This window comes from Myotis yumanensis, unplaced genomic scaffold (assembly GCF_028538775.1).
Source record: "Myotis yumanensis isolate MYYU_CA2020_CCGP unplaced genomic scaffold, mMyoYum1.0.hap1 SCAF_1, whole genome shotgun sequence".
NCBI classification, from domain to species: domain Eukaryota; kingdom Metazoa; phylum Chordata; class Mammalia; order Chiroptera; family Vespertilionidae; genus Myotis; species Myotis yumanensis.
In genome coordinates, this window is record NW_027223752.1 from 116,475,753 (window position 1) to 116,491,918 (window position 16,166).

The 16,166-nt window shown below is 38.5% G+C and overlaps 1 protein-coding gene across 9 annotated transcripts in view; it reads right to left on the reverse strand.

Annotated features, from left to right (window-relative positions):
• Window positions 1-16,166, reverse strand: part of NEO1 (neogenin 1) — a 260,875-nt gene that overhangs the window by 121,532 nt on the left and 123,177 nt on the right. For all 9 annotated transcript variants that reach the window (XM_070430757.1, XM_070430775.1, XM_070430727.1 and 6 more), the window contains exons 6-7: window positions 4,389-4,543; window positions 2,845-2,965 (exon numbers count right to left, since the gene is read on the reverse strand). In XM_070430757.1, coding sequence (XP_070286858.1) covers window positions 2,845-2,965; window positions 4,389-4,543 — 276 coding nt within the window. The remainder of the gene's footprint in view (window positions 1-2,844; window positions 2,966-4,388; window positions 4,544-16,166) is intronic.

Consider the following 16,166-nt stretch of genomic DNA (forward strand, 5'->3'; position numbering starts at 1 on the left):
TTTCCTACATATATATTTATTTTGTAAATTAAAATAGCAAAATTAATAAAATGACACTTTCCTTCCCATAACCTATGTATCCTTAATGCATCCCTGACAAGGGCACTAAAAATTTCACCAGCCCACAAAACACTGTTTTTTGAAACGTCTCAAGGAAAAAACACATGCTACAACTATAGTTATTATGACATCCGAGCATTTTCAGAGGATTAGTTTGGGGACTCTTAGCATAGAAGCCATTTATACTTAGAGTTAAATCTATGATGGTAATCCCAAACAAAAATATGCTGAGGTCCCTTTATTTAGCTCCACGTAAATAACCCCAAGAGAGTCACAAAGTTTACTAAGGAAAATCACTGACACTTAAAAAGAAATAAGGACATCTACCTTACTAATTTTGTTAGTGCCTTAACTGGTAATCATATTCAGGCATTTTGCCAAGATGTGAAGGCAACATGCTTTTAGTAAATCATTTTCAATGGGAGACAAGTGAAGAAAAAGAGTAATATATTTAATGCCTTTTTATAATAGTACTATCAAATACATTTTCAAGAAATAGCATATATAAATCCTATATGTTATTTTAGTGAAAACCAGAGCAGGTACCATTTTTGCCAATTAGCTTTCCTGGCGAGGCTATGTGGCTGGGACCACAGTGGAATCTGAACTCACTTGACTCAGACACCAGAGCAGATGTCTAATATGACATCTTTTTCATGCATTCTTAAGAAATGCAAAAAATGAAAAATGCTTTTCTTGCTAAAAGAAATAAATAATACACCCAATGGGTATCTTTATCAATTTAACACAGAACTGCTACCCAATAACTCAACTTTTAGTAATTCAATATGAGAAAGTCATATAAAGAAATTCAGGCCCTAACCAGTTTGGCTCAGTGGATAGAACATCAGCCTGCGGACTGAACGGTCCCAGGTTCGATTCCAGTCAAGGGCATGTACCTTGGTTGCGGGCACATCTCCAGTAGGGGGTGTGCAGGAGGCAGCTGATCGATGTTTCTCTCATCGATGTTTCTAACTCTCTATCCCTCTCCCCTCCTCTCTGTAAAAAATCAGTAAAATATATTTTTTAAAAAAAGAAATTCAGCAAGCACTGTTCATGATGGTTAAAAATAGGAAAAACAGTTTAAATGCTAACCAACAGGGAATCTTTTACATAAAATGTACATACACTATTCAGCAATGACAAATGTTGGTGCAGATCTCTATTTACATGGAAAGATGCCACAGCATGCTGCTGCAAAAAAACAGGTTATAATTCACTAGAGGCCTGGTACACGAATTCGTGCAAGGGTAGGGTATGTCTGGCCCGCCCCGATTGGGGCCTATTGGGGGCGGAGCCGGTGGGGGGTAGGGGATGTGGGCGGTTGGCCGGCCAGCCCGCCCCCTGGTTGAACTCCTGGTCGAGGGGACAATTTGCATATTAGCCTTTTATTATATAGGATAATCACCTGTGTTCACCTGCAGTACTCCTAAGTGACAGGATTTGGAGCATGTGCCAGTTAGTTTATTGCCTCTCAGCTTCAAATTCATACCACATTGCCTGCTCTGCAAAAATAAACCTGCCCCTTTAAATGTTTTTCCTTTGCCAGCTGACACAAGAGTTACACTTTATCAGTACAGGTGCTGGAGGCTACTTCCACCAACACCCCAACCTTCAGGTGGTTTTGTAGCAGAATGACTTCAGTGAGACACCGCCTCTGCACAGTAGACACCCCAGCACACTAGTCAACGGGTTTTGAGCAAGTTTCCACTGCAAGCAAGACAGCACAGCCACTTCTCTGTCATCCAGGGAACCATGGCCACACCCTCTCCAACATGGTCTAAATCTCAGCCCCAAGGGATAATCTTCCTGAACTCTTTCTCAGACCTAGAGGTTGTAGCTGCTCCTTCTATCTGCCATTCTTATATTTGTTAAAGTTCTCTTCACTTCTTTCTAGCTAACCCCTTGTTACTCCAATTTCCTGCTAGAGTTTTTTAGGTTTTGAAATTACTGTGTTGTTTCCTCAGAATTGACCCTGACTGAAATAGGGTGAGGTCCTCCACCCCTTTTTATTTTTCACTAGAGGCTTGGCGCATGAAATCTGTGCGTGGGTACGGTCCCTAGGCCTGGCCTGCAATCAGGACCATCTTCCCCAGCTGCCCACAGCTGGCCCCACCCCCCACCATCACCCACCCCTGGTTCCCTGTTCACCATCGGGTGATCGGTGCCTGACTGCCCGGGGAAGGGACTGAGAGGTTGGCTGTTCCTGCCCGCTCGTCAGCCCCACCCCCACAGTGGGTGCCATCAGGCGATTGGAGCCTGCTGGCCCAGGAAAGGGACCAAGAGGTGGTCAGTGTGCCTCACAGTGACTGGTCCAGCGGTTGTTCTAGTTGTTCTGCCATTAGGGTGAATTTGCATATTACCCTTTTATTATATAGGATGTTGTCTGAATTTATAAAAAGTATTTTTTGTGAAAATCATAAAAGGCAAATTTTATTTTGGAAAAATTCAATGCAAAATTAATATTGCTTTTAGTATTCTACTTTAATAGAGTAGGAATATATTTGTGAGATTAAAATGATTGAATTTTGAAGAACATTCATTTTTGTAAGACCGTAATTGTTCAGTTTTCCTTTTTTAACTCCAATTTTTTCTCATTAGCTAAAATTGTTTTTTTGTGTCATCTTAAACAAAAATTATTTAGACAGCTATTTTTTCTCTTGGTTATGCCATATGTTGCCCCTTACAACTAGGACATTAATTATTAGATATCCTGAAGTGATAGGTACTAGTTCTCAAATATATAGTCTTCCTCTTCCCTCTTATTATTTCAGTCCCTCTTACCATGTTCAAGGATTATCAGTTGGGCTCCAGCTTGTGCATTTCCAACATCATTCTCAGCAATGCATTGATAGAACCCTTCGTCTGACTTCACCAGACCCAAAACTTGAAGATTATGTTCCTTCTGAAGAAGAAAAACATATGTACAATTTTATGATTCAATTGATAAACAGTCCAAAATCCCAATTATATGCCTTTTCTGGGAAGAAAAAACAAGTAAAATTGTCTGATTCAGGTACTGAATAATATCCACCTATGCACATGTTAACTCAATTTTATTGACAAGGTATTGACTCACATTAAGTGCCCAGCCTGTTTTGTCTTCCGGACAGAACGTATAGTGTCAGTCACCGGTGACTGACTGGGCACTTAATGTGTTAAAACAGGAAACACTGTCATTAACAATTAAGAATTTAATATTCATGGAAAAGTCGTATCCACAATGTTTGCAAACTTACACCTTTGCTTGGAAAAATATCTGGCATGCAATATCATGTGACCGTAGTGAAAGTCAAAATTTGTGAATTCAAGGCATTTTTTAAATATTATTTTTAATATCAATATCTCTGATAGATTAGTCTATACTAAGTTAAATCAGGTTGCATATACACGAAGCTTTCCTTAAATTATAAAGAAAACTATCCACACTTATATGGATGTCAACTATTGTTACTGTTATTGATATAGTACAATATGGTTTTAAGCTTTTTAAAAATACTAAGAGTAAAAAATGCTACTTTAACCATAAACATTGCTTTTTAGTTATATTTAAATATTATGAATTACTTTTTGTAACTTATGAGTACACATTTTGAAAACAGAAAATATACCCCTACATATATGAGAAATTTATGACAGTAAGTCTTTAACAACCATAATTATTTCTGATTATTTCTATGAATCTCATGTATCTAAAGATACATCATTAATCCTTGTTACTAAAACCTAGATAATTTGATTACTAAGATGTTAGATAATGATAATAATAGACAATCTTTATTAAAAATGTACTTAATATAAAGTAAAAAGTAGTAATGGCTGAATATTCTTAAATATATTTAACACTCATTATTTAATTTTTGCATTTATTTTCTAAAAAAATCTTCACATATGTTGCCACAATAACTGTCCAACACTGGGTAATACTTATTTTGAAGGGCCTGAACATCAGTATATGAAGGACAGATTTCTGCTCCTTGAGAGACATAAAGACAATTGATGCATGTGCATGCACACACGCGCATGCACACACATAATCATCATTACCCAGAAAATGGTGGCAGCTGTGTTTAACAGTGCTAGAATGTTTAGCAGGAATACTAGACCTAGTACTATTTGCTATGTGATCTTATATAAGCTACCAAAATATTTCTGGGCTCAGGCTTTCCCATCATCCAATGAAGAGATTATATTCTGTGTTAATTTTTCTATCTTTGTCGGCAGTATATAAACTGGTATATATATAAGATACCAAGTCTCTTGATAATTACATTCAAAGACATTTAAAGGTTTCAGAGATAAGTGTCCTTCTTTTAAAAAGTACTTACTACAATCTTAAAGTAATCACTTGGGATAACCATATCCCCATTCTTGACCCACTTCACAGTTGGAGTTGGTTTCCCAGTCACTTCACATTCAAATACAATATCCATAGATTCATGAGCATATATATTAGTAGGCTGCTTCAGGAATTCAGGTTGGGCTTTAAAAGAGAAAGGAAATGAAGATATTAATGAAAATAAAGATAGGTAGTTATTCATATTTCAAGCAATTTTTTTTAAATCACAGAATTCATAGGTGTTTTACTTATTTGAGGTTTTCACATATTTTTATAAACACCTAAATATATATTTAAAATATATGTCAGGAACATAATTTCTTTAAAAATTGACATTCTGGTATAATTAGAAGAATAACTTTAATTTTTAAGATAATTTCTGAATTTTCTTGTTGAGAAATATATAGTAAATTGATTATATTGAAGAAATTGATAATATGAATGTTCTAAGCTAAAATGAATATTAAAGGCTATTTCCCTATGATTTATACCATTTTGGAAGGAACATAATTAAAATTCAAAAAAGAGTTAAGAAAACTGACATTATCTTTCTTTTCAGTCAACTTAATGTATATCCCCCCCCAAAAAAGTAATATAAATGTGATAGTCAGAGACCTTAAAACAGTTCATTTACACAACATACTCCCAATTAGTAACATCCCTCATTACAAGAAATGGTTCTTAAGGATGGGAGGAAAAGTGATAGGATCTTTGGGGAAAGTTAAGTGTATTAGAAAAAGCCTGAATATTGTAGTAACTCCCTAACTCCATTTCACCTTGCCCCAAAGTTGTAATCACACACTTATGAATAACATCCATTAATATTGTGAACCAGAAGGATAAAGTAGATCATCTAATTCAATTTCTCATCTACTGCTGTATTTTCCCACACAACATCTTTGAGAAGAGGTATTTTACTAATCTCTGAAATTTTCAAATGATAAGGAACTCCCCATATCACAAAGCAGCAAGCTCCACTGTAGGCAGTTTCTATTTAAAAAAAAAAAAAAAAAAAGCAGTTGTTTTTTTTTAACATTTGAGATAAAATGTACTTAGTCTGCTGGAATTTTGATTGGGATTGTGTTGAATTTGTGGCAACTTGACACTGTAAAATTATGGAGTCTTTTTCCATGAGTATTGTTTATCTCTCCATTTATTTAGATCTTTGGCTTTTTTTCTCTCATCAATGTTTTATAGATTTCAATATATAAATCTTGTTCATACTTTTTTAGGTATATGCCTAAATATTTTAAATTTTTGGTGCTACTGTAAATGGGACTTTAAAATTTTTTTAGTTCCCAATTGATCACTGCTAGTATGTAGAGGTGAAAGTGATTTATGTATACCAACCTTTCATCCTATGGTCATACTAAACTCACTCATTAGTTCTAGTAACTTTCTATAGACAATTTTAGGATTATCTACATACATACAAAATGTATTTACAGATAACTATATGTTGTCTGTAAAAAGAGGCAGTTCTATTTCCTCATTTTCAATCTGCTTTCCTCCTTTTTCATTATACTAGCTAGAGTGGGGCAGATCCTCAGAAAAAGTCCAGATTGGCTTTCTAATTTGTGTCAATGAAAAGTAAGAGTATAGAGAGCAGGTAGAAGCCCAGGTAAGCAGTTCAAGCCAAGAAGGGAAAGAACATTTGATCTTAAGAAGCAATAGAGAAGAGAAAGAAAAAATGGTAGCTGAATAGGCAGACCTTTCTTATTACATCTCCTCCCAGGGCCAGACTGGAAATAAAACTAAAGTGGGAAACATACACCTGGAATTACCAACTGCGAAGGAAACTTATATGAAGGAAGGACAGAAAACACCTGGAGACCAGTTGGAAGGGCAAGGTCGCAAGAGGAGCTGACCCAGCTCCCAGGGGTGGCTGCCCTAGTGTGAGGAGGGAGCGCCCGACTACAGGAAGGTCTGAGGCCCGAACCCAGGCTGGGCTCCATAGCCCAGAGCACCAGAGCCGAGACCAATGGCCTACGTAACAACCAACTGTGAAAGGTGGCAGGGCTGCTGGTCATGGCAGAGTCTGGAGCCGGTAGAGGTAGACCACAGCCAGTCAGAGAGAATGCTGCAGTTTCGTTTTTTTGTTTTTTTGCATGTTTTTCTAAATGCAGAGCACAAGAGTCTTCATTTGTAGCTATTGAAGGCTTCGATGCAGGGATGGAGGAATGGACTTAAGGTGCCTAAGGAGAGGCCTGAGTGGGAAGCATTAGGGGAAGACGTGGAAAAGCAGCAGCCAGGAGTCCTGGCATTTGGTCATATGCCCCTGAACTGAAATGGCCATTTTTCCTGAATAACAGCAGGAGAGAAACAAAAGAGAAACCCCGCCTGAGGTGATACAGCCCACCCCACCCTCTGGAGCCCTGCTAGCCACACCCTGCATTTTGACCTTTGCAGAAGTTAAGTCCATGAGTTTGAACAGTCTCAGGAAGCAGCAGTGACTGGATTGGGGGGGGGAGGGGGCATCCACCCCACCATCCTGGGAACTTGACTGGTAATTTCTCCACACAGGAGAGCTGATAGAAACTCTAAGTTTCTAGTCGATTCCACTGGACTCCATACAAGGATCTCTGCCCAGCCTAGGACAGGGAAATATTTTGGGTCACTCCCAGAGTAGCTCTGGGACAGGGAAACACACCCACCACATTCCCTGAAAGCTAAATAGCACCTCCCCTGCCTAAAGCACTTTCAGAAACTGACTTTTGAGTGATTAAGATTGACAGCTGACTAGCAGGCAGAAGTGGCTAGCAGGCAAATAGAAGGGGCACAGGGAAACGGGAAGTTTGCTGACCCAACCCTGGGCCCATGCTGCTAACACACCTATTTTAGAGGGCCCTCCTGCTTGCAGCCAAGTCCAGTGGAGACATACATAAATGGTGGATCACTTGGAACTTCAAGCAGATTGCTGAAAGCCAAAGGAGGGCAATTTCTGACAGTGGTTAGCACTAAAGTACCTCACAGGAAGCCCAGAATTGGTAGACAGACAAGTTAGCCAGCATAAGACTAGGATTCAAAGGGGTCCCCACGGGGAACTAAACTACTGAAATGAGTGCCGTTTCACTTTCTTTTTCTTTTTCCTTCTCTTTGATCATCTTTTTCTTTTCTTTTTTATTTTTATCTTTCCTTTCTTTTATTTCCTTTCTTAATTTACCTTCATCTATCTGCTTAACTGATTTTTTATTATTCTAGTCTCTATTATTTCAATCATATATCTAATTTTCCTCTTCCCTTTTCCTATTCCATTTGTTATTCTTTTTTCTTTTTTTCACTACTCAATTTTTTTTCCCTTTCTTCCTCTCTCTGCTTTTTTTCATGCTTTTTCATCTTTATTTTTCTTTTCTTATTATAGGTCTATCTGCCTTCTCCTTTATTTTCCAATTCAAAAATTTTTTTCATTTTTCTTCCTCCATTATTTTATTTTATTTATTTATTTTTTAAATATATTTTATTGATTTTTTACAGAGAGGAAGGGAGAGGGATAGAGAGTTAGAAACATCGATGAGAGAGAAGCATCAATCGGCTGCCTCCTGCACATCCCCAGTAGGGGGATGTACGCAACCAACGTACATGCCCTTGACTGGAATCAAACCTGGGACTCTTCAGTCCGCAGTCCGACGCTCTATCCAGTGAGCCAAACCAACTAGGGCTCTTCCTCCATTATTTTAAACCATTTTTCTTCCCCCTATTCCTCTAATTCTTTATTCTTATTTTCTTTATTTCAGCTTAGCATTTACATATTCCTTCCGCCCTTTTACTTGTTTTGGTTTGTGCTTTTTTGTGTGTGTTTGTTTTCAGCTCATATTTTTTTCTTTTTTTCTATCTTTCTTGTTCTGTCTTCTCTTTCCTAATTCTCTCTTCCCTTGTGGTTGCTTTTGTTGGTGTGGCAGGGGTCTTGTGTATGTTTTTGTTTTGTTTCTTATTTTGGTTTGTTTGGTCAGTACCTCCACAAGAGCTCGAAGAATGTGGTAAGGGGTGAGCCTCACAGTCAGCCAGGCTCAGAGAAGATTCCATCTTAAAAAACGGGATAATATTCATGACCCAATTACAACCTAAGAACCCAAATAACTCAAACAAGGGTCATCCTAGAGCCCCCAGCTCAGGTAATCTAAGAGACTGTACCACTGGGTCCCACAAAAACCTACTACATAAGACCAACCCACAAAGTCTGGGAGGCAAAGTAGTTTGATCTAATACATAGAAACAAAAACAAAGGAACATAAAAAATGTGGAGATGAAGAAACAACCCTAAATGAAAGAAAAGGAGGAATCACCAGAAAAGGAACTAAATGAAATGGAGGCAAGCAATTTGTCAGATAAAGAATTCAAAGTAATGGTAATAGGTGTTCTCAAGCAATTCAGTGAGAACTACAAGCAATTAAATGAGAATTATAAGGGACTTAATGAGAGCTACACCAATATGAAAAGACAGGTTGGAATAATAAATAAGAATAAATTGGAAATGAGGAATGACATTGCTGAAATAAAGAACACCCTAGAACAGTGATGGCGAACCTTTTGAGCTCGGTGTGTCAGCATTTTGAAAAACCCTAACTTAACTCTGGTGTCGTGTCACATATAGAAATTTTTTGATATTTGCAACCATAGTAAAACAAAGATTTATATTTTTGATATTTATTTTATATACTTAAATGCCATTTAACAAAGAAAAATCAACCAAAAAAATGAGTTCGCGTGTCACCTCTGACACGCGTGTCATAGGTTCGCCATCACTGCCCTAGAAGGATTCAATAGTAGACTAGAACAAGCTGAGGATTGAATCAAGGAATTAGAAAACAAGGTAGGAAAAATCACCCATTCAGAAAAGCAAATGAAAAATAAAAATAAAAAGCAAGAGTATAAGGGAGCTTTGGGACAACTGAAACATAACAACATTTGCATCATAGGGATACCAGAAGTAGTAGATTCTAGAAAGTAATAGAAAACCTGATGAAGAAATAATGGCAGAAAATTTCCCTAACCTGGTGAAGGAAAAAGTCATTCAAGTTCAGGAAACAAAGAGAGACCCAATCAAGATGACCCCCAAAAGATCCAAACCTGGACACATCATAATTAAAATGGCAAACATTAAAGACAAAATAAAAATCTTGAAGGCTGCAAGAGAGAGACAGAAAGTTACCTACAAGCGAGCTCCCATTTAGCTATCAGCTGATTTCGCAATAGAAACACTTCAGGCCAGAAGGGAAAGGCATTAAAAATACAAAGCAATGAAAGGGGATTGAACTCAAGACTACTCTATCCAGCAAGGCTATAATTCAAAATTGAAGGTGAAATGAAGAGCTTTATAGACAAAACAGGCTAAAAGATTTTTTTACCAACAAACTAGCACTACATGAAATGCAAAAGGGACTGATGTAAGAATAGAGAGAAAAAGAACACAGGCATTAAGAAAAAGAATGGCAACAAATAATTACCTATCAATAGTACCCTTAAATGTAAATGGCTTAAATGCTCCAATCAAAGGCATATAGGGTAGTTGAATAGATAAGAAAACATGACTCATATATATGCTGTCTCCAAGAGTCTCACCTCAAAACAAAACACACAGAATGAAAGTGAAGGGATGGAAAAAAATTTCTCAAGCAAATGGAAATTTTAAAAAGCTGGGGTAGCAATACACATATCTGACAAAACAGACTTCAAAGTGAAGATCATAACAAGAGATAATAAAGGCCACTCCATGATACAAAAGGGATCAATACAACAAGAGGATATAACTCTGGTAAACATATGTGCACCCAATACAGGAGCACCCAAATATATGAAAAAACTCCTTGAGGATTTTAAGGGAGATAGAGAGCAATAAAATCATAGTAGGGAACTTTAACACCCCACTGACGTCATTGGACAGTTCTTCTAGACACAAAATCAACAAGGAAATAGTGATCCTAAACAACACACTAGACCAGATGGAATTGACGTTTTTAGAACATTTCACCTGAAGCCATAGAATATACATTCTTCTCAAGTGCACACAGGTCATTCTCAAAGAATGACCACATGTTAGGACACAAACTAAGTCTCTATAAGTTCAAGAAGATTGAAAACATATTAACCATCTTTTTGGATCACAATGAAATTAAAAATCAACTACAATAAAAACACTCAAACACATGGAGGCTAAATAGCACAATAAACAAGGAATAGGTTATCAAAGAGGTCAAAGATGAAATAAAAAACCTTCCGGAAACAAATGAAAATGAACACACAACTACCCAAAATCTATGGGACACAGTGAACTCAGTCCTGAGAGGGAAATTCATAGCATTATAGGTCTATCTAAAAAAACCCAAGAAAAATTAATAATAAACTATTTAACCCTACAACTTAAAGAACTAGAAAGAGAACAAAAAGAAAAGCCTGGAATAATAAGAAAGAAGGAAATAATAAAGATGAGAGCAGAAATCAATGACATAGAGACTAAAAAGAAATACAAAAGATCATTAAAACCAAGAGCAGGTTCTTTGAAAAGATAAACAAGATTGATGAACCTTTAGCCAAACTCATCAAGAAAAAAAGAGGACCCAAATAAATACAATCAGAAATAAAACAGGTGAAATAATAACTGATACCACAGAAATACAAAAGATGGTAGAAAAATACTATGAACAAGTATATTTCAACAAGCTGGACAACTGGGACAAAATGGACATATTCCTAGAAAAATACAATCTTTCAAAACCCAATCACAAAACCTGAATAGGCTGATAACTACTGATGAAATAGAAGTAGTAATAATAATAATAAACTCCCAGCAAACAAAAGCCCAGGGGAGGCGTTCCTATGGCTTCACAGGGGAGTTTTAACAAATATTCAAAGAAGGACTAATAACTATCCTCACACTATTCCAAAAAAAAATGCAAGAGGAAGGGACACTTCCAAGCTCTTTTAATGAAGCCAGCATTATCCTTATTCCAAAATCAGATAAAAACACTACAAAGAAAGAGAATTATAGGCCAATATCCCTGATGAACACAGATGCTAAAATCCTCAACAAAATATTAGCAATTTGGATTCCGCAATACAATAAAAAGTTCATATACCATGGCCAAGTGGGATTTATTCCGGGGATACAAAGCTGGTACAATATTCACAAATCAATAAACGTGATACATCACATAAACAAATTGGAAGACAAAAATCACATGATCATATCCATTGATACAGAAAAAGCATTTGACAAAATCCAACACACTTTTTTGATAAAAACTCTCAGCAAAGTGGCAATAGAGGGATCAGATCTCAACATAATAAAGGCCATATATGACAAACCTACAGCCAACATCATACTCAATGAGCAAAAACTAAAACCATTTCCCCTAAGAACAGGAACAAGATAGGAATGTCCACTTTCACCACTGTTACTCAACACAAAACTGGAAGTCCCTGCCACAGAGATCACAAAAGAAGAAAAATAAAAGGCATCCAAATTGGGAAGGAGGAAGTAAAAATGTCATTATTTGCAGATGACATGCTAATAAAAGACAAAGATGCTAATTGACCATACCTTCTCTATGCCCTAAGCCACGCCCACCAGCCAATCAGAGCGACTATATGCAAATTAACCCAACCAAGATGGCGGCCGACAGCCACAAAGCTGGAGCAAGCAGGAGACTTGGTTGCCTGGGTGATAGAGGAAGCCAAGCTTCCCGCCAGCCCTGAGCCAGCTGAGGCCTCCACTCATGGCAACAAAGTTTCAATTATAGAAGATAAACAAATCCCAGATACCTGCTTTCAGCCAGCCTCGACTGGGAGCTTAGGTGGCTTGGGGCTGTGGCCAACCTGCAAACAGCCATCAGCCCCTCACCCAGGCTGGCCAGGCACCCCAGCGGGGACCTCTACCCTGAAGGGGCTGTGGCCAGCCTGCAAACAGCCATCAGCCACTCACCCATGCTGGCCACACCCTCATGGGGTGAGGGTCCCTGCTGGGGGGCTTGGCCAGCCTGCAAACTGCCATCAGCCCCTCACCCAGACTGGCCAGGCACCCCAGCAGGACCCCCCACCCTGAAGGGGGTGTGGCCAGTCCTAAAACAGCCCTCAGCCCCTCACCCAGGCTGGCCAGGCACTCCTATATAATAAAAGGGTAATATGCAAATTGACCCTAACAGCAGAATGACTGGGAATGACTGGTCACTATGACACACACTGACCACCAGGGGGCAGATGCTCAATGCAGGAGCTGCCCCCTGGTGGTCAGTGTGCTCCCACAGGGGGAGCTCTGCTCAGCCACAAGCCAGGCTGACGGCTGCCAGTACAGCGGTGGTGGTGGGAGCCTCTCCCGCCTCCTCAGCAGCACTAAGGATGTCAGACTGCAGCTTAGGCCTGCTCCCTGCTGGCAAGTGGAAATCCCCCAAGGGCTCCCGGGCTGCCAGAGGGATGTCTGACTGCCAGCATAGGCCCGATCCCCCAGGGAGCAGTCCAAAGCCAGCAGGTGGTCATTCCCAGAGGGGTCCCATACTGTGAGAAGGCACAGGCTGGGCTGAGGGACCCCCCCAAGAGCACAAATTTTTGTGCACCGGGCCTCTAGTGCAGCTATAAAAAAGAAGGACCTCTTACCCTTTGAAACAGCACAGAGGGACCTGGAGAGTATTATGCTAAGTGAAACAAGCCAATCAGAGAAAGATTAGTATCACATGACCTCACTTAAATGTGAAATCTAATAAACAAAATAAACTGATGAACAAAATAGATCCAGAGACAGAGCATGAAACAGACTGCTGAATCTCCGAGGGAAGGCGCGGGTGGCGGGGGTGGGGGTGGGAATGGGTGGGGAGAGATTAACTGGGGACCTTATATGCATAACCCATGGACACAGACAACTGTGTGGTGAAGGCCTGGGAGGGCTGGGTGAGGGGTGGAGGGTCAATGGGGAAAAAAGGGAAGAAATCTGTCATACTTTCGACAATAAAGATAAATTTAAAAATAATAAAAGCAGCAATAATTTGTTGAGTACAGCAAAAATATACTTAGGAAAGATGAAACAAGGAAGGGCATAGAAGAAGCCACAGGGTAGCCTAGCTGGGCTGTCTCAGCTCACTGGGAAGTCAGAGAATAGGGGGCCTTGGAGACAGGTTCAGGGGGTTAGCCCAGGACAAGCTGTTGCTGACCATTCCTGCCCTGGTTGCAAGTGTCTGGGTTCCTTTAGAGGTTAGGGAATTCATGCCTGTGGGGGAAGAAGTGGAGGAAGGGAATGACACAGACATGCTCCCTGTAGGGAGAGTGCACTGGGACTCAGCTGCTGCTGCCCATTGCTCCCCTAGTTGCAAGTCTCATAGGGACCCTTAGAGGTTAGGAATATGTGCAGGCAGGGGTGGGGTAGGCACGGGGGTAGAGGGAGAAGGGAATGGCATGGGCATGCTCCTGAAAGTTAATAAAGATGATAAAGGACTGTTTATAAATATGTGTGCATATAAAGGTGGCAATTATTACCTCAATTATATAAGTTAGGGTAATGGTTCATCTTTTTCCAGAATAACCTTTTAGAAGATATTTTTTTAACCAAATTTCTTTTATACTAGAAGTCAACGAAAAATAAGGTGCCAAGGAAAAGATGAGTAACAAAATAGCCAGAAACATCAAATCATTCTGGTTGTCACATTCACAATTTCAATGCACAGTCTCACTTAACAATTATTTGCTGATAATCTATTATGATAAAAATTCATTAAGACCAGTCCATGTTGATAAGAACCCAGTTTAGTAGTATTGGGAATAAGCACATAAACAAATCAGTGAGAGACACTGCTGGCAAAAAGATAGCTATTTTAGGAGACATAAAAATTACCTGGGGTTATCAGGATGGTTACAGAAAGCTTCACAGAGGGGTAATGTTAACTAATTTTAAAGGATTATGAGGAAATTTTAGCTGGGGGTGAGAGGATACAGGGGAACAGAGCTATCAAATAGCACAGTATATTCAGGAAATTATATGCAGTTTGGTAAAGATAACTCTATTTCTATCCCAGGTTCAGGTGGAACAGTGCCAAAGTTTATTTAATTAATCATTATAAGAAGTCATTTAACTGATTAAAAAAACTAAGACACAGGTAAGTTAAATAATTTAGTCAAATTCACATAGTTAAGTAAGGAACAGAAACGAGACGAGAACCCAGGCATGCCTGGTCCAGAGATGGCTCTTAACTAACTTCCCTGTGGTGCCTCTCAGTTAACAACGAAAAAGTTGACTTCATATGAGGGTGTGGTTGTGTTTTGTACACATGCTATAAGGAGTTTGCTTTTATCCTAAATAAGCCAAGAGAATTGAGAGTTCTAATGAGGAGAGTACAATATTATAACTAATCAGGAAGTAAAGGAAAGTGAAATTATGAAGATGACTGGCAAAAAAGGGGAGATCAATGTGTTAATGTAGACAGAGATCAGACACAGTAGAACAGATGAGTAAAAGTAGAATGTTAGGTTGTGACCAGAAAAAGATGGGAGAATTTAAAACTTCGGTTGTAAATTTGTTGAGTATTAACAAACTCAAGGAGGTGGCCAATTTGGAATTTATCAACTTGTGCACAAAAATACAAATGGAAAATTTTCTTTTTGGGGGGGGAGGGGAGATATGTATCACAGACTATTACGAATGTTTTAAGAGAAAAAGAAAAATTCCTGTTTCTTTAAAAAAACAACTCATAATCCATTTTAAGCTGAGATGACAGGAAATACACAATGGGCTAATTCACGTCACAGTATGTGTAGAAATTCCAGGAGTTAATGATAAAACAATAAATTTGAAATATTTAACAGATGAAGAATGAACTTACAACCTTTTCTGCATTAACACTCACTATGGAATTTCCTGTAGCTATAATTTCTTAAAAAAATAACAAGTCAGGTATGACTATATATATAAATAACTATGAAAATAAATATTTTATATTACATCTTATATAGATGTAGATATATACAATTTCCAACCATTTCTCATAAACTGCTTCCCCCATCAGGAAAAACAAAATACTTTCAGTTATGGGACAAGTTTCAAAATAAAAGTTTCCAAAATTTTGTACGTAATGACTTATCTGTAAACAAAAAAGAGAAGACCTCATGTGACACACAATAACAGTACAGCTGGAATTATTGTAACTACCACCACTCAGATTAAGAAATAGAACATTAACACACCAGAAACCCCACTGTGTAATATTCAGTCACTCCCCTGCCCTTGTTCTGATTATTCTGAATTCTAAAACCATAGATTAGTTTTGCCTACTTTTGAACTTTATAAAAATGGAATCATACAGTATGTTTTTATATGTGTGCCTGGATTCTTTTTTTCAATGGTGCTTGTGAGATGTATTCATGTTGTTGGAATGTAGAAATGGTCTGTCAATTTTCATTGCTGATGAAATGCCACTGTATTATTAGAACACTATCCATTCTACTGTTGATAAATTGTTTCCAGTTTTAATTTAGTGTGAATAAAGCTGGTGAGACCATCACTGTGCACATTTCTAATAAGTATACACCTAGAAACACAACCATTGTCATAAGATATGAAGCATGCAGTTTCAGTAGATTCTGCCAAATAGTATCTAAAGTGATTATATCCATACTAGAGGCCTGATGCACAAAATTCGTGCAAGAGTAGGCCTTCCGTCCCCCAGCTGCTGGCACCGGCTTCCCTCTAGCACCTGGGACCTGGGCTTCCCTCACAGCCTCAGCTTCATCCGGAAGGTAGTCCGGAAGGACGTCTGGTCTAATTAGCATATTATGCTTTTATTATTATAGA